Here is a 25,133-nt window from a genome sequence, read left to right as displayed (position 1 = left end):
CAGACTGTAAAAGGCACCCTTCCCAGACTAATCATGTGGATCACATGCAATTCTACAGTCAGATTACTGTCTCAGCAAGAAATTCCCCAGACAAATTTCCAGTGACAGCCCATCTCAATGGACCCCCACTCCTGCAAGAAAGAAAGAACTAGTGCTATTGGTCCAACATTTATCACTGAAGTGGGAAATTTTTATTGACACATAGCCCAAATTCCAGTTTGGGAATAACTGTAGGACAGTGATGGTGAAATTTATAGGGGCTGAGTGCCCAAACTAAAAGATCTTCTGACACCAGGTGTTACCCAGTGCCAGGAGCAGGACTTCTGCCCTCTGGGGTTTCTGGGGCTGGACTTCTTCCTCCACCCTCCCAGGCCTTCAGCTGCCTCTTCAGAGACAGCTAAATACCCGGGGGGAGAGGGGCAGGGGGAAGAAGATGAACAAGAGTGAACAAGAGACACGCGCTTGTTCCTCCTCCTCTCCCCGCACCATTTCCAGCCTTCAGTGCCTCTGAAGAGGCAACTGGAGGCCAGGAAGGATCAGTTAAGAGGAGGAACAAGCGCGTGTCTCCACCTCTCCCTGCGTCGTTCTTGGCCTTCAACTGCCTCCAAAGAGGCAACTGGAGGCCAGGAAGGATCATAAAAGGAAGAGGAACAGGCGCATGCCACCTCCTCTCCCCGAACCATTCTCGGCTTTCAGCTGCCTCCAAAGAGGCAAGTGGAGGCTAGGAAGGGTCAGAAAGAAGAAGGAACAGGCATGAGCCTCTTCCTCCTCCTCTCCCTACCGTGTGCTGGGGAAATGGTGTTGCATGCCATCTCTGGCACATGTGCCATAGGTTCACCATCACAGCTGTAGGACCATGTTTCAGCATTAGGTAGAGTCAGGTGTATTACTAACCAATGTGGATATTTTCCCATACAACACACAGCTCAATTCTGTGCATGTCTAACCAGGAGTAAGCTCCAGTGAAATATCTCCCCATGATTCAAAGCACAGATCAGATTCATGCAACTTCCTTGCCCTTAAATGTTGTCTTATCTCGGATTATGATCAGAATCTTGCTGGTTGCATTAAAAACCCACGTGGGCAGCATCCAGCCTGGGTGCCAGAGGTTCCTAAATCCTACTTTACCAGAAGATGGCATAAGGGTGATAATGAATCATATTGAGCCCTACTATTTCTAGACCATCTCCACCCACACTGTTGATCAGGTCAAGCATACGTCCTGCCCTGTGCTGGCCTGCTCTAGTCAAGGCAGCCTCAGCATAAATTCTGATGTTCTCCCAACACACCCTGGTGTTCTCCAAAAACACACTCAAGGTCATCTTCACTACCTCCATTAGGGATGTCATTGGAAAAGAGATCACATAAATGCACGCTATGGAATCCTAGAATTTGTAGCTTATGGGCCTCACCAGACTACAAGTCCTAGTATTTCATAGGCTGTAAACATTGCAATTAAAGTGGAATCCCAGTGCTATAACTATGTGGTGTGAAAAGGCCATAGGGTGGCCATTTTCCTTTCTGAATTCGCCTGCCTACCCAATCAGAAAGGGCATCTGGGATGATGCAGTAGGCAAGTTGTCCAGTATTGGGATAGAAGACTGCAGAGGTACATTAAATCCTGGCCAATACAGTAATAAAAGTTTTATTTATATACCGCAGCCTTCCATAGATCAGGGCGGTGTACAACAGTGAAAAATACATAAATCAACAAATCGCGCGCAAACAGTGCATCAAAGAAACAATAAAAGCAATGAAAAAGATAAAACCCCAGTTAGCCCTTCCTCATGGCCACGGAAGAGGAGGGAGGCCCTAAAAGATGTTCATGGGGGGAATGCTTGATGAAATAAGAAGGTCTTTAAATCCTTCTTAAATTGGGCCAGGGAGGTAGTCGAGCGGAGCTCAGCGGGCAGCGTATTCCAGAGGGCCGGGGCGGCGATGGAAAACGTCCGCTTAGTGACGGAAGAAAGCCTAGCCCCTGGCACCTTCAGGAGTTGCTGCCCGGATGTTCTGAGGGTGCGGGACGGAATATATGGGGAGAGGCGGTCCTTCAGGTATCCTGGACCCAAGCCATTTAGGGCTTTATAGGTAATTACCAACGCCTTATATTGAGCTCGGAAGCGAATAGGCAGTGTAGGTCTTAGATCTATCTTATGACCATTTTAGGCACAAACCATGTGAAAACCTTGGAATTGTAAAGGCTACAAAGAGCTTGTAACGAAATACTGTACAAGGAACAATTACACCTTGTGGACTAGACCATCAAGCTGGTTAGTCAATCAGAGCTCTTGCTCAGTGGCTGCAAGCAGTGAAAACATTTAAAAAATTCTCTCTTCCTTCTTGTTCTCTCTTGCTTGTGGACAGGGAAAGGTATGCCCAATAAAGCTGAAGTCAGCCATGCAAGCAGCCAAGGGAATCCAACCTCATCCTTAATTCAGAAAGTTTTGTGAGTTCACACAGGATTTATTTGAGAAGAGTAAGTCATATTGTATTTTTAATGCATTTTTACTGTTGTAAACCACCCGGATTCCTAGTGATTGGGTGGGCTATAAATACATCATCATCATCATCATCATCATCATCATCTAGCCCCACTGAAATCAATGCATCTTAACTGATTCAGTTCCAGAACACACTGTAGAAATAATCCAGTTTGAGATCGTTTTAACTGCCCTGGCTCAGTGCTAGGGAATCATGGAAACTGTAAGTTTGTGAGACATTTAGCCTTCTCTGTCAAGGAGCTCTGGTGCCACAATAAAATACAATTCCTAGGGTTCCCTAGCACTAAACAAGGACAGTTAAAGTGATCTCAAACTGGTTTCTTTCGGCAGTATATTTTGGACCCCAGAGGGGGCTAAATAGTTAGACATTAGTAATCCCCACCTCCATGTTGGTGTTTTGGAAATTCCTTTGTTCATCATATGCCTATTAATTTTCAATCTTTCAGAGCTCCTTCTAGTGCCGCAGAAAGGGCACTCTATGCGCCCTCATGCAGCGCAAAGACATCACGTCCGCGTCACCCCATTTGGAGGTGGTGCATTCATGATGTCGTAATGGCAGCCCCCGTGTGGAACAGGCGCTGCCATTTTGTACATTCTGGGGACGTATTAGGGTTAGGTGCGCGCATAAGGCACGGACTTTCCCTAACCCTAGTACGTCCTCAGGACATACTTTACGCCCGTCTGTAAAGGGCCAGAGTGAAAGGATAGAGCCTTGTCTGACTCCTTTGCCAATTGGAAACCATTCTGTTTCTCAGTGTTCTGTTCTGACAGTAGCTTCTTGTCCTGAGTACAGATTCCTCATCAGGACTATCAGATGTGTTGGTACTCCCATGTCTTTAAAGGCATTCCATAGCCTTTCATGATCAATGCAATTTAAGGCTTTGTTATAGTCTATAAAGCACATGCTGATTTTCTTTTGGAATTCCCTGTTGCATGCCATTAGCCACCGTATGTTTGCAATGTGGTCCCTAGGGCCTCTTCCCTACCTGAACCCCGCTTGGACCTCTAGGGTTTCTCACTCCATGTATGGTTGGAGTCTATGTTGCAGAATTTTGAGCATAATTTTGCTTGCATTGGAGATCCCTGCTATGGTCCTATAGTTGCTGCAGTCCTTTGTATCTCCTTTTTTTGTGGATGGGGGATGTACATTGACTGCTTCCAATATGTTGGCCATCATTTTGTTTTCCATATCTGTTGACATATGTTAGTTAGCACTAGAGTTGACTCTGTCAATGTGGACTACAGCAGCGCAAATGGAGTATCATCTGTTCCTGGTGATTTGTTTTTTACTATTTCTCTTATTGCAGTTTCTATCTCGCTTTATAGAATTTGGGGTTCATCTTCATATGGCTCTTCATTCCATGTGTCCTTCATTTTGCCATCTGTTGTGTATAATTCTCCTGTGTATTGCATCCAACATCTTTTTATTCCTCCCTGGTCTTGAATTATATTATTTTTATTGTCACAGACAGATTGTCCCAATCCTTGGTTTGAATTTTCCTTTGATTTCCCGGATCTTGTGAAATAGATCTCTTGTTCTTCCCTTTTTGTTGTTGTCTTCTATTTCTCTGCATTGGTCACTGTAGTAGTTTTCTTTATCTTTCCTCACAAGCCTTACTGTATATTTAATCACTGGATGGAGACTATTTTAATTGAGTACGGCTAGTTATTATGACTTTTTTAAAACCGAGATTTGTACATGAATGCCTTGCTTTTTCATTTATATTTAGATCAAATGCCTTTATTTGTTAAATACTAAACTTGAATTTAAAAGTCTAACATTTATTATTTATTCAAAGAAAATTTTTTAAAAGACCTCAACCCGGCTCCACATGGACTACAGCCTCAATGCCTAGTAAGGCTTCCCCAGAAACAGTACACTGGTGCCTCGGGTTACGAAATTAATTCGTTCCGCCATTCCTTTCGTAACCCGAAAATTTCGTAACCCGAAAACCCGAAAATATACAGTAGCTGCACTTTGCAGCATTTGAATTTCGCGCCGAAATGAATTTCGTAACCCGAAAAATATTTCGTAACCCGAAACAGTTTTTGCCAATCCAACTTTTTCGTATCCCGGAAATTTCGTAACCCGATCATTTCGTATCCCGAGGCACCAGTGTATTCCAGATCCAGGACACCACAAATGAAAAAAAAAAGTAAACATGAAAGTTTATCCTGCATTTCTTTTATTTAAAAAAAACCTCAGGCAAAATTGACAGCTGCAAAACCAAAGATAGTGGCATCAGAGACACCAACCAATCAAAGGAGTTCTTCTATTTCCAACTAAGGATCTGAGACTAATTTTTGCATGTGCTCAGTGATCTATTTCCTTCTGTTTGTTTAAAGAGCAAATCAAAATGGCCTTTGCCCATGTTTTTCCTAAAATGTGCTGTAGAAGGAAGACACTTACTAAAGGTGCCACCCTGCAACAGCACATTGGCTGGTATCATCCAAGGTAAAACACAGACAGCTGCTGGCTCAGCTAAGGTAAAGCCTTGGGAAACATGGCAGCAGGCAGGTAGCAGGCAAGAACCAGTCTTTCAAAAGGTTGGGAAGAGGGAAATGAGGAACAGAACTGAGGCAAGAGGAAGAGCAAGTTTGCAAGAGAGTGGAAAGGATGCCCACACCCAATCTGATAGGGGGTGTACTAAACCAGTCAACTACCACAAAGTTATGGTAGACATGCTGGCAGATAACCCCCCTGGGATCTTTCTCTTGCCAGCTGATTGCCCTTTACATCAGGCCCAGGTGGACTGTAAGTAGGGAAGCAAGAAAGAGAGAAAAACTGTCTGCAGGTGAAAGTGGCAATTGGTGCAGATAGGAGATGGACTGTACTTGATTTTGCCAGTAAAGGACTGGGGGCTTTCTTATGCCTCACATATCCATATCAAGCATGGTTGTGCTTCCCTTTCAACACCTTGAGATGGAGCTTGTAGCAACCTACAGTCCCGACAACCAGCTCCTGTGCATACTTACAACCTCTGCAGGCCATGTTCTGTACCTACTTGCCATTTCACTGGGACAGATCCTGTTCATATTTAAAACCCCTTTGGGACAGATCTGGAGTGCACTTACAAATTTTCAAGTGCCTGATCCTGGACTTCCCTACCTCCTGAGTGAGCCTGCTTCAGCGGCTCCTTGACTACCCGCTTCTAACAAATTCAAAGCAAAGGTGTGCCTGTTCACAATGACAGGATGTTGTGCACCTCACTGTGGAGGAGACAGCCTCAATGACATATGAATTTTGTATTGAGAACTACATTGAAAAATACAGGAAATAAAGCACATTTCAAAGGATAACTGCATATCAATCTACATGTTCATCAGGAAAGTGCCAATGAGATTGGTTAGTTTTAAAAAACTGGCAAAACAAAATTCTCCAGCATCATCACCTCTACCACACAAAACCAGTTTCTCTGGCCTGTGCTCTGAAAGAACAAGAACAACTGATAACATGGGGAATTTGCCTCAAAGGAACACTACTCTGGTTTCTAGGTATCTCTGTATGCACTATCAAATGATCAGGCTGACAAAACTCACAGAATCAGTCACCCAGAAATCTGTAGGCCACAGCAGTTAAAGCAAGCACATACATAAAGCCATAAGGAGTGTTGCTAGCAGAACAACTTATTTACAGAACAACTTTCCAACTAGTACAACTTGTCTGACTAGAGTTTATATAAACACACTGATATACATACACACAGAGATTGTGTACACAAATGGAAGTTACAACATCAGCAGAATACAGTTAGTATTTGCCATTCCTGTTATAAAGATTGGGGATGCCTGCAAAGGGCACTGGAGGTTGCACTGAGGTAGTCAGAGGGTGAGAAAGCAATTTCTTGACTTGTTTGTTGGCCCAGCTCATTGCCCTACCGCTTACCTATAAAGTGTTACACAGCCTATGAACATGATATGTGAAAGACCTCCCTGTCAAAAAGGCAGCGTTTCAGCAGCAGAGGAGCGAGGACGCCAGGCTCTCCTGGGGCTATAAAAGCCTGCCCACCATCTGCCCTCCAAAGGTGGCGTTTTGGCGGCGGAGGAGCGAGGACGCCAGGCTCTCCAGGGGCTATAAAAGCCCACCCACCATCTGCCCTCCAAAGGCGGCATTTCAGCGGCGGAGGAGCTAGGATGCCAGGCTCTCCTGGGGCCAATAAAGGCCAAGTTTACCAACTGCCCACCGCTGTCAAGACGGGATCCCACCTCAGTTGGGTTTAGGAGCAAGCATTTTGGGGGAGTGAAATGGAGACATTTCACCAAACCACTCCTTCTCTGGCATTCCCTCTCTCAATTAGGAGAGAAGAGGGAGTGTCTCTAACACCGTCAAAGGTGAAGGAACAGTTGGGGCTCGCTGGCGGTTTTGGAATCCCCTCCAGTGCTATTCTTTGCTTGAGAGCAGGGGGTGGGACTTTGGGAGGGGGGAACCGTAGAGCAACCAATGCCAAAGGAGGTACCTTTTTGGTTCTAGCTTGCAGATAACCCCTCTTTGTTTTTGACATCCAGAAAAAGCTTTTATTGTGCAAATTTTGAACTAAATCAGAACAAGGTCACTATGGCCTGTTACAGACTGCCAAAATAAAGCTGCTTCAGGTCTCTTTGGAGGTATGCTGTTTAAATGATGCATGCACCCTAAGAATCTGGAAGCTGCACCAAAGCTACACTCCAGTGCTTAGGAATGGAGTGTGGCTTTGGCACGACCTCCGGACTCTTAGGACCCATGCATCATTTAAATAGCATACCTCCAAAGAGACCCGAAGCAGCTTTATTTTGGCAGTCTGTAACAGGCCTATATATCCCACGACAGACTTAACCTGAAAATACTAGAGAAGAGGAAGATGAAGATAAGCTGATAGGACTATATTTTAAGCCTGCATTGCTCTTCTGTTTTGTCTTTATGTTTCTTAAAACAGATACAAGCGGTATCTTGAAAATTGTAGAACTGTATTAATGAAAATTTGAATGTTATGAATATTTGAATTGCAATATATCTCCCTTCTTCAAGAGGCCACTGTAAGAACCAGAATACGGAGAAACAGAATGGTTTTGATTCAGCAAAGTCAGAAAGCTTCCAGCTTCTAAAATGTGCTGTTGGAGTGCCACTGGGACCCAACTTTCACCAGGGCTGATGGCAGCTGGCAGTTCAGGCCGATTTAGTGAGCGATAGTCCCTGCCTCCAGCCCGTGTCCCAGCTCCAGCCCAGGAAGCTGGAGCCGGCTTAAAAAGGTGAGCGATAAGCTCCTTAGTTTCATTTTTTTTCCAGATGTCACAAGCTGTCTACAAATTGACTAAATAAATAATAGCTACTTCTTGTTTCCTGATAATACCACCCACCAGTGACTACAGTTCTGAAATGGTTTATGTGATCAAACTATACCAAGTAGTGTAAAACTGGAACAATGAGACTTAAGGATTGCCACCTTTATTTCTGGCAGGGATTCTATGCTTTTAAAATCTGTATAAATCACAGAAACACAGTATGTTCAGCATTTGCTTGTATTGCCTTACTGTTATACTAATGTAAGTGACGTCTGTTTTATTCTTATTGGACAGTATTTGATGACAGCCAAAAGAACAAGAAGCAATGTAAAGTGAAAGCATCCTCATCCCACCATCTTAGTTTCCACACATCCTTGATTCTGATCCAGAATAACATTGCTTCCAAAAATGCTTTGTTTCTAAGCAGCTTCTAGAACAGGAATGCGATCTCCACAGACTTCATCACTTTGAAAATATAGGCAGCAATTTTAAACGTGAGCCAATATAATACAAAAGGAGTCCAGTTCTATGCTGAAACAGTGCTAAAGGAAGAGAAACGTTTCCTTCCTTTCCTCATGCTTGCCTGAACAGCTGTGAGGCCCAAGACCCTACATACCACTGAAACCCTTTGAATTCTTGCCAAATAGTCTGGTGCTGCTCATTGCTTGTTTCCTACATACCGTTAATCATATCCTTCTAGGAAACCATTGTTTAAAATAACAACAGATAACCTTTTAGATTACTCTCCTGTACTGAAATTCAAACCACATATCTAAAACTAATCATTTTTAAAACATAATTTACAGGAATAATTGAGTTTCATTACTACACAGAGACTCCTCCCAAACTGCTGCATAAAGCTGAGCCATCAAGATGTACAGAAAGTAATAAAGCATAGATTATGCTTTTAGCAAAAAAATAGGTCCCCCCCCCCACCACCACCACCACTAACCTGATTTTCCCATGGTTACGTTCTTGATTGTTAGCCGGAAAAGCAGCTTCTCTGAATGCTGTTGTTTTTGCTTTGCTACAAGCTGTTTGCAATTTCCTGGTAGTGATCTGAGCTCCTTGCCTGCATGAAACAGACTGTGAACAATGAAAATGCAACCACCCATTCACAGCATTCAAGTTGCCTCGTGATGCCTTATAAGGACTAAAGTCATTTCACCCCCTTCTTCTTCTTAACTGGATGCTTCTTTGTGGTCAGAGATTATTTATCTTCCAGATAAACTCAGCAATGGAAGAACCAACTGTACAGTGTTACATAACAATTTAGTTAAGCAATAGACTCTGCATTAGACTGTGGAAAAATGATAAAAAATACTAGATCTTGGAAACATGCCCAATACATTCTTAAAGAGGCAACAGTGGTCGATTTTAGCCAGAAGCACAAGATTCCTTGGAAGTGGAGTTACTCTCATGCTGCTTTATGATGTTTTATGATGTTTACTGATCTAGACAATTTACTGGGCAGCCTATTGTAACTGTGACCACAAATGACTATTCACTATCACAGATAATGCCAGTTTACACACATTACGTAAGTTGATTTCCTATCCCATTATTAGTGATAGTAGCATATGCAAACTGAACTCATGGAAGGGCCTTGTTATTTGAAGTAAGATAAATGTACTATAAACAGTAGCCCTATCCAGATGAAACCACTTTCTTGAAGGAGGAGCGAGCTCCTCCTCTGCGCTTTCTCTTGCCATTTTCTTGCTGTGATAGAGTCCTGCTCAAGAAAACATGATAAGTGGCTACAGTTATCTGCAGTGTCCTATTCATGCAAGCAAATTATTGCTTAATACTGAAGCAGCTCTTAACAAATCTGATCACGACCAAGCTATAATCTTTAGCCTTGAGTCATACCTCTTAAATTCAACAGTTTATACATGAGAATTCAACATAGGCTCAGTACAGGGCAAGTACTGGACTCTGCCAGTGGATTCTGTCTTTTGGAAAGAGTCTGCTCTGGGGCTGCTATCAGACTGCTGAGCATTCCCCTAAACCGGAAAGGAAGCTGTCATAGGCCCTATACAGACAGGCCAAAATAAAGCTGCTTCGGGTCACTTTGGAGGTATGCTGTTTACATGATGCATGCGTCCTAAGAGTCAGGAAGCTGCACCAAAGCTGTGCACCAGTCTTTAGGACTGGATCATGGCTTTGGTGTGGTTTCCGGGCTCTTAGTACGCATGCATTATTTAAACAGCATACCTCCAAAGTGACCCGAAGCAGCTTTATTTTGGCCTGTCTGTATGGGGCCATATTGTCCTTTCACCAGCAGACAAAAGTCTTTTTATTCAGCCAGGCTTTTGCCAACTGACAGGCCAAAGAGGGCCTTCAGTAGACTGGGTAGGATTCTTTTTTATCTATTCACTTTTTTTTTTACATTTACATTTAATTCAATCATATTTTAATGTTACATTTTCTTCCATTGTATTTTAAGATTATAATTTTGCGTATTTTATCTGTACTACTTTTCAATCTTGTATCCCAGTTCTAGGAGAAATACAAGATATAAGTTTAATAAATAAAATATGTTAAGATGTAATTGTGGGGAAAGTGAGCAGATATAGTTTTCTGCACAATAACAGGTTTAGGTTTAGCCATAATCTAAAGGAAGATGCTAGTTTGGTGATCACACAATTGGGCTTTTCTGTTACTGTTCATGAGTACAGAAGTGCTTAGTGTTGAACTCCCTCCCAAGGTAAATCAGATTGGCTCCCCGCTTGAGCTTTTGATGGATAACCAAGGGCATATTGCTTCACAGAGCCTTTGATGCTTAAAACAAAGCCAGCATTTTTTTCCAGTTGTGTGCATGTTTTTAAAACTTTTTTTAAAGTGTTTTCAGTCTGTTTTTTTAAATTATTTTTAACTTGTTCTCATAGAATCATAAACTTGGAAGAGACCACAAGGGCCACTGTCCAACTTTCTGCCATGCAGGAATACACATTCAAAGCACTCCAGAAAGATAGTCATCAGCCGCTGTTTAAAAAACCTCCAAACAAGGAGACCCAACTGTAGAACAGCTCTTGCCATCAGGAAGTGCTTCGTAATGTTTAGGTGGAAACTCTTTTCCTGTAGCTTGAATCCACTGCTCCGTATCCTAGTCTCTGGAGCAGCAGGAAACAACATCACACCATCTTCAATATGACATCCCTTCAAATATTTTAAAATGGCTATCATGCCACTCTTTAATCTTCTCTTCTCCAGGCTAATCATACCCAATTCCTGGTTCCAGCTTGTCAATGCCGTGGTCATTGTTAGCTGCCCTTGAATCAACCTCAAATTCTGGCAACCCTGTGGATGAGACATCTCCAAGGCCCCCTATCTTCCCCTGCTTGGCCTAGGTCTTCTAGATTCTGGCCTGTGATCTCCCTGATTGAGTTTATCCATCTGGCATGCAACATTTCAATTGAATTTATTTTCTCTCTTCCCCCCCCCCCCCCCACTTTCTTCACTGTCCATCTCTTACATCCATATACTGTATGGTGACGGGGAACATAATGGCTTAGTGAAGTCTAACTTTAGTGCTTAGTTCTATATCTTTACCCTTTATAATCTTGTCTAGTTCCTTCATTGCTGCCCTTCCCATTCCTAGTCTTCTTATTTCTTGACTGCAGTCTCCTTTCTGATCAGTGTTTGATTCAAGGTATGGGAAATCTTTAACTGTTTTGATTTCCTCATTGTCTAAGTTGAACTTATGTAGATTCTCCATTATTATTATTATTATGATTTCCTTTATGTTGAGTCTGCCCTTGCACCTTCTTTCTTGATCTTTCTTAGTGTCAATATTCCTCTTGGATTGTGGTGTCCAGAACTGAACACAGTATGCCAGATGAGGCCTAACCAAAGCAGAATAGAGGAGTGCTATTACTTCCCTTGATTTAGACACTGCACTCCTATTGATGCAGCCTAGGATATATTAACTTTTTTGCTACTGTATCACACTGTTGATTCATTATGTAGACAGATCTTGCAGCACCTTAGAGTCTAAATGAAAGAAAGAAATTGGCAGCATGAGCTTTCATAGACTTCAGTCTACTTCCTCAGATGCATTTGGTGGAGTGGAAGCCAGGCACAGTCACATATATGGCATTGGTATGTGAGGATGTCAATTCAAATTACAAATCCTTTGTGTATGGAGATGGAGTTGCAGGTCCAGTTTTAATGATGTTCGTTAGTGCACAAAGGCATAGAAAACTGGTCTTTGTGCATGGGGATGAACTGGCAGATCCAGTTTTGCAATGGGACTAGCCTGTGGTGAAGGGTATAGATGATTGTAGGACATTCCCATGAGGATGGGGTCAGATAGTGTTGAATGGATGCCGACCATGAAAGCCTTTGACTTCACAGAATGTAATCTTTTAGCTCATTGAGAACCAGGAATTTAGATTCTAGATCAGCATCACTTTGGCCACATCTAGCATTTAAGTCATATAAAAATATGCCTCTGAGTATTTAATAAATAATAAAAGGATAAAGTTTTCTAATTTGAGCCAAATGTTCTCAGTTGAGGCTTTTTAGGTAAGTAGGGGAATGTAGATGATGAATATGAAGAATTTGAAAGATGAAAGTTGGAAAAGACTCACCAGAGGTGAATGCTGATATCTCGCAACCAAAATAGTTCTGGCTATGATGTTATTAGAAATAAGAATGGATGGACACAAACACTCCCTTATTGTCATCCATTCCTGTTTGTCTGGGTAGCTTTGAGAATAGTGGAGGTGAAACTCTCCATAGTAATAAGTCCCATGAGCCAAGTTTCTTGTAACAGAATGATGTCATATTGACTAATGAATTTGAAAAAGAGGATGTCACCATTTTTTGTTGAACCAACTGGCAATATTCCAGAAAATTTAAGATCAAAATTCACTTGAGTAGTTGGCTGCCAAAACTCTTGTTAACCATTACAGTTGAGTTTGACTTGGCCATTAAACAATCATTTGCAACAGGTTTTGAACTTAAGGAAGTCTGTATGTTATTAGCAGCAGATGGCTCAGTCAGATCAGAAAATAATATGTGTAAATTATAAGAAAAATTAAAATTGTTCTCAACTTCAACTGCTGGTTCTCCAGGTTTAAAGGAATATATAACTTTGATTGGTCTAAAATACTTAAAGTAAAGGAATTAGATGACTCAAGCTCTGAATATTCTGTGGTCTCAGGGGGAGTTCTAACAGTGTGCAGGGATGAGTTAAAAGGAGCTGCAGGACTTCAAAGCTGTATAACTGGAGTTGGTGTATTGGAAGATGACTTTTGTAAGAATAATAGAATCATAGGATCATAGAGTTGGAAGAGACCACAAGTGCCATCCAGTCCAACCCTCTGCCATGCAGGAAATCCAAATCAAAGCATCCCCGACAGATGGCCATCCAGCCTCTGCTTAAAGATCTCCAGGGAAGGAGATTCCACTACACTCTGAGGGAGTGTGTCCCACTGTCAAATAGCCCTTAATGTCAGGAAATTCCTCCTAATGCTAAGGTGGAATCCCTTTTCCTGTAGCTTGTACTGGTTGTTCCTGTTCTCTGGAGCAGCAGAAAACAAGCTTGTTCCATCCTCATCCTCCCTTCAAATATATAAACAGGGCTATCATATCGCTGCTTAACCATATCTTTTCCAGGCTAAACATACCCAGCTCTCTAAGTCATTCCTCATAGGGCATAGTTTCCAGACCCTTCACAATTTTAGTCACCCTCCTTTGGATAGACTCCAGTTTCTCAACATCCTTTTTGAATTGTGGTGCCCAGAACTGGACACAATATGAGGCCTGACCAAAGCAGAATAGAGTGGCCTATTACTTCCCTTGATCTAGACACTATACTTCTATTGATGCAGCCTAAAATCACATTGGCCTTGTTAGCTGCTGCATCACACAGTTGACTCATGTTTAGACTCCTAGATCCCTTTCACACGTAATCTCCTTAAGCCAGGTGTACCCCCCAAGTACAGTATCTTACATTTCTCCATGCTGAATTTCATTTTGTTAGCTTTGGCCCAGCTTTCTAGTCTATTCCAGTTATTTTGAATTTTGATCCTATCCTCTGGGATATTAGCTACTCCTCCTAATTTGGTGTAAAAAAAATAAAATTTCAAATTTCCCTATATATATATATATATATATATATATATATTCTTTTATTTTTTCTTTTAAAAATCACATTTTACCAAATGTTCACTGTAACCACAAGAAACTATGTGTATGTATATACATTTAGGCTGCGTGTATGATATTGTAATTTAAATGTATAATTTTAATTTTGCTAATTGTTCATGTCACAACTATTCCCAGTGATATAGGGGGATTATGATTTATGAGTAACATTAGTACACAAAATCATTGCTAAGGATTCTGTATGGTGTGGTATGGGAAGGTCAATGGGAGGTCTGTGCGGGGGTGACACCGCACTGGGTGATGCCAACCCTGCCTTTGCCCATCCCATCCCTTAATCTCAACTTCTACCTCTTTCTTGTAGAGATATGTCTGCTCTTGCAGAGGTTGCCTGTGTATTCAGCCTAGCTTTTTCCCCCCTGATTTAAAAAACAGCCAAGGACTTTCTTACATTACTGCTCAGCTGTGGAAGTGACCTTTCAGCAATTGACTGTGGTTTTGATTTTTTAAAAAATTTCTTTTGCCATTTCTATTTGCTTTCATTTACTATCATAGGAAAACAGTCCTCTCTTTCTTCATGCACACCTTTTTCCTGATTGTTTTTCTTGGTTTTGAAACTGCATTATAAACTGTTAAAGAAACTCCTGGTTTTAAATGCATCTAGTCACTCAGGAATAACCCAGAGGTATCCATCATAATTTCTTTTAAACTTTTTTTCTTGCACATTTTTCAGTTTTGGAGTCCCCAGATTGTCTCTCCCTTAGTTGAGTTTTCTCTAAATCTGTGCAGGGAGGTGGTTGGGTTAATTTAGTTGGTCATCCTGTTAAAGAAACACTTTATTGTTCATTGTTGTCAGCTGTGTTGCTTCCATTTTCCTGGTTCCTCAGTGAGGTTTGGAGGAAGGTCAGACCCATTTCCCCCCAGTGACAAGAACAGGTTCCTTGAAGATTTGAACTTATTGGCTTCATTTTAAAAAGCTTTTTGCAAAGGGTTGCTTACAGAGTATGAGACCTCTGGCTGTGTAAGCAGTTAGAACAGTTACAACAGTTAGAAAAGAAAGAGAACCAGAGACTATGGCAACAGTAACTGTCTCTCTGCAGCAGCATCATTTCATACTTTTATTCTTATTGCTCCTCCTCCCTTCCTCAGTAATTGAAAATAGTAAGTAAACAAAAACAGGGGAGAGAAAGATGAGTTGGGCCTTTTTGTTAATGAAGAAAGGACACCTTTTCCTTTTCTTTTAGACACAAAGGTCCTCCATCAAATTATTCTGTCAGGTGTTTCACCATCACCATCACCTTTCCAACAGGGATAACAATTGTAAGAAGATGGAAATACTGACTTCAGTTCAATCTTGGCCACTTATACAGAGCTGTCCTGGGGAGCAGCAGGTAACAAATAAATGAAAAGCTGCCTGCCTGCCTTGTGATATATTACAGGAGTTCTAATAATGGGTTGAGTTATCACCTAACCAAAAAGAGAAATAAACAGAAGCTCAACTGTTTTTTCTACAACTGTGTAACAGGAAAAAGTCTAGCAGATGAAGCCACCTTTTATAAGTAGAGTGGGGCCTGTTACAGACAGCCAAAATAAAGCTGCTTCGAGTCACAGTGGAGGTATGGTGTTTCAATGATGCATGCCTCCTAAGAGTCCAGAAGTCGCACCAAAGCCACACTCCAGCCCCAAGGACTGGAGCGTGGCTTTGGTGCGACTTCTGGACTCTTAGGACGCATGCATCATTGAAACCTCCACTGTGACTCGAAGCAGCTTTATTTTGGCTGTTTGTAACAGGCCTGGGTGAAGTGGGGAAGTAAAGCAGCATTTGTAGGGAGTTTTGTGCTTGTCACAAAAAGTTGTGAGAAGGATTCAGAGCCCCTGACGGGTAACTACCAAGTGGCAGAAATAAATGAGCCAGATGTGTCCCCCAAATTTTTTAAACTATAACTTCCGCCAGCCCGAGTCACCAGTAACTTGTTACAGATTATAGTACAGTAGTTGTACTCCAGATCATCTGAAACACATTGTGGTCTGGTTCATGTTGGTTAGTCCTAACTAGAATAGTCCAGTTGAATCTATAGCTGCATGATGAGTAAACGTGTAAATTTCACTTGATTCAGTAGGTCTAGTATATTTAGGACTATCAGTAGGATACAGATACAATTGCCTATCAGATAAGCATATGCAGAAGGCAGTTCCTGTAATTTTAATATTTGAGCATTTTGGATGTTAGTTATGTATTTCATAATGTGAGAGTTTGTCACTGGAAGAAAACCAAGCATTTATCTTATTTCCTTGTCTGTTGTATTAAGTAATAGTACAACAGAACAAATATTAAAGAGATAGGAGCTTTGACCTCTGTCCATCTGGCCATCCTAGGACTAGCTATGAACAAGGGTCCTCACTGGGTTGTTACTGGGCTGGGATGACACACACTTTTGCAGGGCTGTTTTATACTATAGATCTACACCACTGCAATTCCACTTTAACTGTCGTGGCTGTATCCTACAGACTCCAGGGGTTAGTAGTCTCATGATACACTAGGGGTCTCTGATTGAGAATTCTAAATTGTCGTTGTTAACTGTCAAGTTTATTTCAACTTACAGCAGCCCAAATCACTCTATTTCAACTGCCCTGCTCAGGTCTTGCAGACTCAGGGCTGTGGCTTTCTTGACTGAGTTATCCAGCTAGAATGCAGTGTTCCTCTTCTCCTACTACCTTCCCCCTTACCATGCATTCTTGTTGTCACTAGTGAGTCATGTCTTAGTCATCTTGGTTTCAGGAGAGAGTTCAGGCTTGATTTATTCTGTGACTCATTGTTATTTTGGCAATATCCACAGTATCCACAGAACTCTTCTCCAGCACCACGTTACAAATAAGTTGATTTTCTTCCTATTAGCTTCCTTCACTGTCCAGCCTTCACATAAAATTGAGAAATCAGAAATACAATGGAATACAATACACAGGAATGGGAAATACAATGGCATGGACACTTCTAACTTCAGCATTCAGTGATATATCTTTACACTTCAGGATTTTGTCTAGTTTTTCATAGCTGCCCATCCAAGGCCTAGTGTTCTGATTTCTTGATTGCAGTCTCCATTCTGGTTAATAACTGAGCCAAGGCATGGACAATCCTGAACTATTTCAATGTTTTTAACATTTGATTTAAAGATATATAAATCATCTGTGGTCATACTTTTGGTTTTGTTTTGTTGACTTTCTTCAGTAATCGTTCAAAGTCTTTGCTACTGGCCTGTTACAGACAGGCCAAAATAAAGCTGCTTCGAGTCATTTTTGAGGTATGGTATTTCAATGATGCATGTGTCCTAAGAGTCCAAAAGCCGCACCAAAGCCACACCCCAGTCCTAAGGACTAGAGTGCAGCTTTGGTGCAGCTTCCAGAGTCTTAGGACGCATGTATCATTCAAATACCATACCTCCAAAGTGACTTGAAGCAGCTTTATTTTGGCCTGTCTGTAACAGGCCGTAGTTTGCTATTAGTATGGTTTCGTGTACAATGTGCATATCTTAAATTCTTGGTGTTCCTTCCTCCAAATTCACGCCTCCTTCCTCTGAATCTAATCTTGCTTTAGGTATGAAATGTTTAACGTACAAGCTAAACAGATAGAGTGATAAAATGCAGCCTTGCCTGATCTCCTTGCCAATTGCAGACCACTCTGTTTTTCCATATTCTGTTCTGACAGTATCTTCTTGTCTTGAGTACATCAGGACAATCAAATGTTGCGGCACACACATTTCTTTTAAAGCGCTCAATAATTTTCATGATCTTTGCAATCAAATTCTTTGCAGTAATCTATAAAGCATTGATTGATTTTCTTCTGAAATTATGTAGTGCATTCCATTATCAACATATATTTGCAATATGATTATGGTGTCTCTTCCTCTCCTAATCCTAGCTTGGACATCTGGCCTTTCTCACTCCTTATATGGTAAAAAAAATATTTGTTGTAGAATTTGGGGCATTGTTTTGCTTGCATGGGAGATTAACGCAATGGTCTTGTGGTTACTTCAATCATTGGCATCCCCTTTTTTGTAGACTAGAATGTATACTGAGTATTTACAATCTGTGAGCCACTGTTTTGTTTCTATATTTGTTAACAAATTTTTAGATAGAACTAGGGTAGATTCTGTCTTTGTAACTTGAATCTGCTCTATTGTTATGCCATCTGTTCCTGGTAATTTATTTCTCCCAAGTACCCTGAGTGCACCTTCACTTCACTTACTAAAAGTTGTAGATTTATGTTCAAACAGTTCTTCCTTGAATGAAATTTGTAATTGTAGTATGTTCCACTGTTGTTCCTATAGCACCCCCACACTTGGGTTAACTTTTCACTGTTTTCTCAGATCTTGTGGAAGAGGTCTCTTGTTCTTCATTTTTTTATTGTCTTCTATATCTTTGCATTGATTATTATAATAATTCTCTTTGTTACTGTGCAGAAGTCACTGAAAAGTTGCATTCTGGGTTCTGACTCTATTTCTATTCCCTTTTATTTTTGCTTCATGCCTGTCCTTAACTGTCTGGAGAGTTTAATCCTTCATCCATTGAGTATGCTCTTCTTTTTAGGCTATAGATAGTGTCTTCTTTCTTTCTTTTCTTTTTCTTTTTGCTTCTTCCCTGACTAGTAGCTTTAGTCCAGAATTGTTCTGGCTTCAAGTCAACTATGCTTAGTAGTGCAAATCTATTTTTTACATTATCATTAAGTTCTTCAGGTTGTATTTTGGCATAATGGTTGGTTTAGTGTTCTTCTTTAGCTTTACTCTAATTTTTGACATTATCAGTTCATGGTCTGTGCCACAATCTGCTCCTGGACTTGTTTTTGCAATATCTTCTGCTTCCAATCATGTAAGGTATTTGTCTTCTATATTGGCCATTAGGTGATGTCCATGTATACATTTGTCTGTTTGATGGCTTGAAGAATGTGCTTGCAATGAACAAACTGTTGGCTTTGCAAAATTTAATCAGGCTCTTTCCTGCTTCATTTCTTAATACCAGGCTAAATTGTTCTATGATCTTTGGTTTCCTACTTTTGCATTCAAATTGCCTATATTATTAATAATAAAAAGTCCTGTTTTTGGTATGTGATCAATTTCCTCCTGGACCCCAGCACAGAATTTTAGAATTTCCTCTTCTGTATATTTTGCTGGAGCATAAACTTGGATTGTGGTTATATAGATGAGTTTTCCCTGAAGTCTTATTTATATTATTTGGTGAGACTTTACATTATCCTTTGTCTGCTTTTGCTACACAGCTCCTCATTATTAAAAACAATCCATTTCTTTTTAGATTTTAATTTCCTGACTAAAACACTGTGTAATTATCTGAGTCAGAATGTTCCATTCCTGTCCACTTTAGCTCACTCACCCCAGTACTGCAATTTGTATACATTCCAATGCTTGTTTTACTATGTCTAGCTTCCCCTGTTTCATGCTTCTCACATTTCGTGTTCCTATAATATGTGTTGTGCAGCTTTGGACTTCGTTTTCATCTCTGAGCACATCAGTAGCTGAATGCCCTTTTGGCATGAGGCAAGTTTCATCGATAACCACACTGCTACTCGTAGTTGTCTTCTGCTGTACTCCAGTGTACACTGAGTGCTTTTGACCTGAGATCTCATCGTCTAGCACCATTTCTTGTTTCACTGTCTCAGCATAGTGTTTTTGTGGTAAAAGATCTTCAACTGGAGGTATACTATGCCTCCCTCTGCACAATAATAAAAAGTCACCTTCCACTCCTGCTGGTGTCCAGAATTGTTTGGCATATTTAGTGTGGCTCTACAGCAAAATCCTGTCTGACATGGGACATACTACTAGAAGTATTGCTACCATCAGCACAATCCCTTGTCTCACAGTAACACACAACCCACCACTGAATACAGGTATTATTGTTGTTATTATTATTATTATTATTATTATTATTATTATTATTATCATCCCACCTTTCTCCCAGTACAGGGAATCAAAGATAGTGCTATGTTCAGAATTCTAAATATCCCTCTCTAAATTGCAAATCCCCAAATCCCATAGAATGGAACCATAGCAGGTAAAACTGAATTATATTTCTTATAACTGGGTAATGTAAAAGGGCTAGTGGTGTGGCCTTGGCAACCTTATACAACAATTCACACAAATGCTTTTTTTAAAAGTCCCAAGTCAGTAGTAAAAGTCAAACATCTCTGCTTGCCTTCCCCACAGAGGACTCCACAGTCTTTAGGATTCATAACATATATACTTTATTTAGATCTTTCAAACATTCCAGTGGTTTCACATATAGTATCTTCTTATTTTACAACAACTAAATACAGTAAATCAGGATTAGATTTCCAACAAATGGGATCAGAAAGAAAATGGTACTGTGTGTGGAATGCTTCTGTTCATATTCTAGTCCAACCATGCCTTCTTTCCAAATACTTCATTCCATTCTTTCCCAACCTCAAAAGACACTTAGCATCCTATAGCTATTGAGCCTGCTCATTGTGCTGTTTAGATTTTCCTTAAGTTGATCCCCCTCAATTTTTTATTCTACATCTATAAAAGTGAGGTTTCTCAAGTAAATGAACACTTGCCTCTTTATTTCTGTACTGTTGTCTTGACTCAACTGCCAAGTTATCGATGTTACAATGAAGCTGACATTTGAACCCGAGACAACGTGTGAAAGGGATCTAGAAATCCAAGTAGACCACAAGTTGAACATGAGTGAACAGTGTGATTCGGCAGCTAAAAAGGCCAATGCAATTTTAGGCTGCATCAATAGAAGTATAGTGTCTAGATCAAGAGAAGTAACAGTGCCACTGTATTCTGCTTTGGTCAGGCCCCACCTGGAATATTGTGTCCAGTTCTGGGCGCCACAATTCAGAAAGGACATTGAGGGGCTTTCTACATTGCCATTTGGGACGTCCTCCGGACGTCCCATTTTAAAAAAGGGGCGTCTCTTTTAGACGCCCCATGGCCTAGTACGGACTCCGTCCGTACAAGATGGCGGCGCCCCTTCTACATGGGCGCCGCCATCTTTACGTATCGGACGCACAGCGTCCAGACGCGTCGCGCCGCTGCTGACGTAGCGAGCGCGCCCCTGGCGCCTCGCTACGTCGCAAACGCGACGCAAAAAGAAGCTCCATTTTGGAGCTTCTTTTTTCGGTCCGCGTGGGAGTCGGGCCGTCTGAAGGCTCCGGCTCCCCCGCGGACCTTCTGGCGGCGGCGGCAGACCGCCGCAAAGCGGCGGTCTGTACCCCGCCTGAGAAACTGGAGCGTGTCCAAAGGAGGGCGACAAAAATGGTGAAGGGTCTGGAAACCATGCCCTATGAGAAACGACTTAGGAAGCTGGGGATGTTTAGCCTGGAGAAAAGAAGGTTAAGAGGTGATATGATAGCCCTGTTTAAATATTTGAAAGGATGTCATGTTGAGGAGTGAGCAAGCTTATTTTCTGTTGCTCCACAAAACAGAACCCGGAACAATGGATGCAAGCTACAGGAAAAGAGATCCCACCTGAACATTAGGAGGAACTTCCTGACAGTAAGGGCTGTTTGACAGTGGAACGCACTCCCTCGGAGGGTGATAGAGTCTCCTTCCTTGGAGGTCTTTACACAGAGGCTGGATGGCTATCTCTCGGGGATGTTTTGAGATTTCCTGCATGGCAGGGGGTTGGACTGGATGGTCTCTTCCAACTCTACGATTCTATGATTCTAACGTAATTCATTGCTTAGACTTTTAGCCACTGTACTACACCAGTTCTAAACTGAATGATAGTTTTGTTTTGGAGCTTTGAAATGGATGCTTGAAATTATACTGTTATCCATGTCATTATTCTATATTTCATCATTCATAGCTTTCAAAATACTATTTTAAATATCATTTAATATAATATTTCACAGGTGAATAATGTGATAACCACATTGTTTTTTTTAACTCTCAAATCTGTTGTTTCCTTTCCTAAGGTCTTTTTGAAAAGAGGGCAATATATTTGAAGACAGAAGCCATCGACATAGCACCTGATTCAGAAACTTTGTATGAAAATACTACAGCTATCCCAGAAGATCAGCAAAGTTCTAATCAAATAGTTGGGACAGAAGAAAAAACTGGTAATCCAAATTTCTTCTTGGAACCTTTGGAGTCAGACATTTGTTAAAATCTGGGTCTCTGTTGTATCTTTATCCCACTATGTTCCAGATCTATATTTAATTCCAGAGTCTAAAGTTATAGCCTGATAAACATGCAATGTTAAGCTTTATTAAAATTAGTGGCCTCAATTAGACCTAAATGAGCAGAGAATTACAACCTCAGATGGATCACTCCTAGCATTAGTGATCAAAAGAGTGAGTGAAACTATTCCATGTTTTCTTCTTTAGTGAGTTTTCTGTTGTTGTTGTTGTTTGTTTATACAGCACTGAAAAGTTTGCACTTTACAACAACAGTAAAAGGTAAATTAAAACTTGCCAAACGGCATACAGTCTAAAAACAGAGTTATAAAATTGAAAGCATATCTTAAAATAATTTAAGCTAATATACAATGAATAAACACATTAGAATACATTAGAAACATTAGCAAGCAGCTAATCAGATGGTAATTTGAACACCTCTCTGCACAAAACCGTCTTGAACTCAACCTTAAAATTGTTCAAAGAGGTGGTGGTCCGTAGTTGAGTGGGAAGGAGATTCCAGGCACAGGAAGCAGCATGGGAAAATGGGCAGATTTGAGCAGGGGAAGAGGAGATCCTAGGCTGAGTCAGAAGTCCAGAGCTGCAATATCTTAATACACCAGCAGGGCAGTAAGGAGAAATGAATGCTGACAAATAAGGAGAGTAAGAAGGAGGAGTATGGTAAGAAGATAGCAAAAGATGACAGGAGGGTTACAAAGGGAGGATGATGTCCGAACTCACTGTAACATTCTGTGAAAGGGGCAGAGTGACTGAACAGTGAAACTTTATTATGAAGCACTTTTAGTGTTATTGCACCTAACCTAGAGTGAGCTGTTAGTTATTTATTTATTTATTTATTTATTTATTTATTTATTTATTTATTTATTTTACTTTTATTAAAATATTTCTGTCCCTATGTCAAAAGATCTCAGGCTGGCATACAGGTAAAATCAGTATAGACATGTTAAATTATTTTAAACCATAACAATAAATTAAATAGACTAAAAAGTATTACACATAATTAACCAGTTGAAAACAGGTTTAAAAGATGAAAACTATTTTAAAGCCATGTAAATTAGCATGTTTAGGTAGTTTAGTGAGGCCCAAAGGCTTTAATGAGCAGCAGTGTTTTACTTGGTCCCTAGATGAAACCAGTGTTTGTGCCAATTGGGCTTCCAAGGGGAGGGCATTCCACAGTTGGGGTGGAATGGCTGAGAAGACCCTCTCCCACATTCTCATCATGCAGTGTATTGATTTTACTGGAGGAACATCTCCTTGCCCCCAGCAGACCTCAGTCCTCAGAATACAAGCTTAGCAGGGCTTTTAAAGAACTTTTTACAAACTGCTGCTCAGGTTATTCCTTTGTAATATTGTGTAGTCATAACAAAATTTTGATTGATTGATTGATTGATTGATTGATTATTTTATAGCCTGCCTTTCTCTCTACACAGGATTCCAGTCAGCATACAAACTTTTAAAAATACATTGCGCAAGGGTACAAAAGTTATAACACAGGTCTAATCTGTACTTCAGAAATAATACAGTTTGACCCCACTTTAGCAACAACAGGCCTCGCCTGAAACAAAAAGAGCCCTCCTTCCGACCACCATCTTGAGGGGGAGAGAGGATTTTTATTTAATTGTATGAGATCGCTGATGTCACTGTTGATGTATTGTATTGCTTTGTGACATGTAGCTTGTATGTTGTGAACCGCTTTGATCTGGAGGAAAAGTGGTATACAAATAAAATTATTATTATTATTATTATTATTACCATGGCTCAGTACTGTGGAATTCTGAGATTTATAGTTTTCTGAGATATTTAGCTTTCTCTTTCCGAGAGCTCTTGTGCCCATGCCAATCCTAAGATTCCATTCAATATAGCCATGGGAGTTAAAGCAATGCCAAACTATATTATTTCTGCATGCAGATTAGACCACAATTTAACCAAATGTCTGTTTTAAAAACTTAAGTTAAAATGCAAGTTAACAGCAGTTTTAAAAACACATTTAAAACGAAATAAAATAGATACACAACACCTCCCATCAAAAGCTCTATCAGTCGCAACTTATTAAAAACCAAATGCCAGATACAAGGGAAGGGGCCAGCTGGACCTTCTGGGGAAGGAGGTTCCACAACTTTGGAGCAGCCACCAAGTCAAAGGCTTTTGAGGTCCATAGTTTGTAAACTCGTTTTTAAAATACTTCTTTATTTTTGTGGGGTTTTTTGGCTATGTGGCCGTGTTCTGGAAGAGTTTATTCCTGACGTTTTGCCTGCACCTGTGGCTGGCATCTTCTCTGCACGGATGCAGGCAAAACATCAGGAATAAACTCTTCCAGAACACGGCCACACAGCCGAAAAACCCACAAAATACTACTTCATTATGTGTGCCAATCTCTTCTCACTCTTCTCGGAAAGATCAAATTAGTATCTCTGAGAAGCATCAGAAAATCAGGGCAAAACTACACATTACATAATAAGTAGGGCTGCCAGTTCAGAATTGTGCTAGGCCCTGAGATTTTCCAGCCAAAACCTGAGACCAAGAAGCAGTGTGGTGTAATGGTTTGAGTGTTGGACTACATCTCTGGAGATCAGGGTTCAGTTAATTGCTCGAGCCTAAAAACTCAATGGGTGACCTTGGGCAAAGCATACTTTCTCAGCCTCAGAGGAAGACAATGGCAAACCCCCTCTGAAAAAAACCTGCCAAGAAAACCCTATGATAGGTTCACCTTAGGGTTGCCATAGATCAAAAAATGACTTGGAGGCACACAGCCACAACAAGAATGCCACTTGGTGATGTCATTCAGCATCATGCATTAAGTCTCAATCCGCTAACTGGTATCATTCAGACACACACACACAATATATATACTGTATGTTTCTGTTAGGAAATTAAGACATAAATCTTAAAGTGAAATGAGGAGATTTTTCTTCCTCACTGGTTTAGGGAGATGGGATAAGGACCATTTAATCTAAGCAACTCCCACCTTCTAGTTGCCTAGTTATCTTAAAGGTACCAGATCCCATCTAATCTTGGAAGCTAAGTAGGGTCAGCTGTGGCTAGTACTTGCAGGGGAAACCAACAAATGCTAGGTTATGTTTCAGAGGAAG

At 40.8% G+C, this 25,133-nt stretch overlaps 2 protein-coding genes across 4 annotated transcripts in view; one reads left to right on the top strand and one right to left on the bottom strand.

The window, feature by feature from the left end:
* GLIPR2 (GLI pathogenesis related 2) overlaps window positions 1-9,004 on the bottom strand; it is a 28,381-nt gene extending 19,377 nt beyond the window's left edge. Inside the window, exon 1 of the mRNA XM_089532439.1 lies at window positions 8,713-9,004. Coding sequence (XP_089388565.1) covers window positions 8,713-8,875 — 163 coding nt within the window. The 5' untranslated portion in view covers window positions 8,876-9,004. The remainder of the gene's footprint in view (window positions 1-8,712) is intronic.
* A 5,950-nt stretch (window positions 9,005-14,954) lies between these two features.
* LOC149309427 (zona pellucida-binding protein 2-like) overlaps window positions 14,955-25,133 on the top strand; it is a 28,038-nt gene continuing 17,859 nt past the window's right edge. The window contains exons 1-2 of one of the 3 annotated variants that reach the window (XM_089532436.1): window positions 14,955-15,032; window positions 21,823-21,966. The gene's annotated coding sequence lies outside the window, so the exon portion shown is untranslated. Of the gene's footprint in view, window positions 15,033-15,149; window positions 15,263-19,689; window positions 19,768-21,822; window positions 21,967-25,133 lie in introns of those variants that run through there. The other 2 variants (XM_089532437.1, XM_089532438.1) reach the window with 2 other exon arrangements.

This window comes from Sceloporus occidentalis, unplaced genomic scaffold (genome assembly GCF_023333645.1).
Source record: "Sceloporus occidentalis isolate IW3139 unplaced genomic scaffold, rSceOcc1.0.p SCAF_7, whole genome shotgun sequence".
NCBI classification, from domain to species: Eukaryota; Metazoa; Chordata; class Lepidosauria; order Squamata; family Phrynosomatidae; genus Sceloporus; species Sceloporus occidentalis.
The sequence above is the reverse complement of the archived record's forward strand: the minus strand, read 5'-3'. Positions and strand labels throughout refer to the sequence as shown.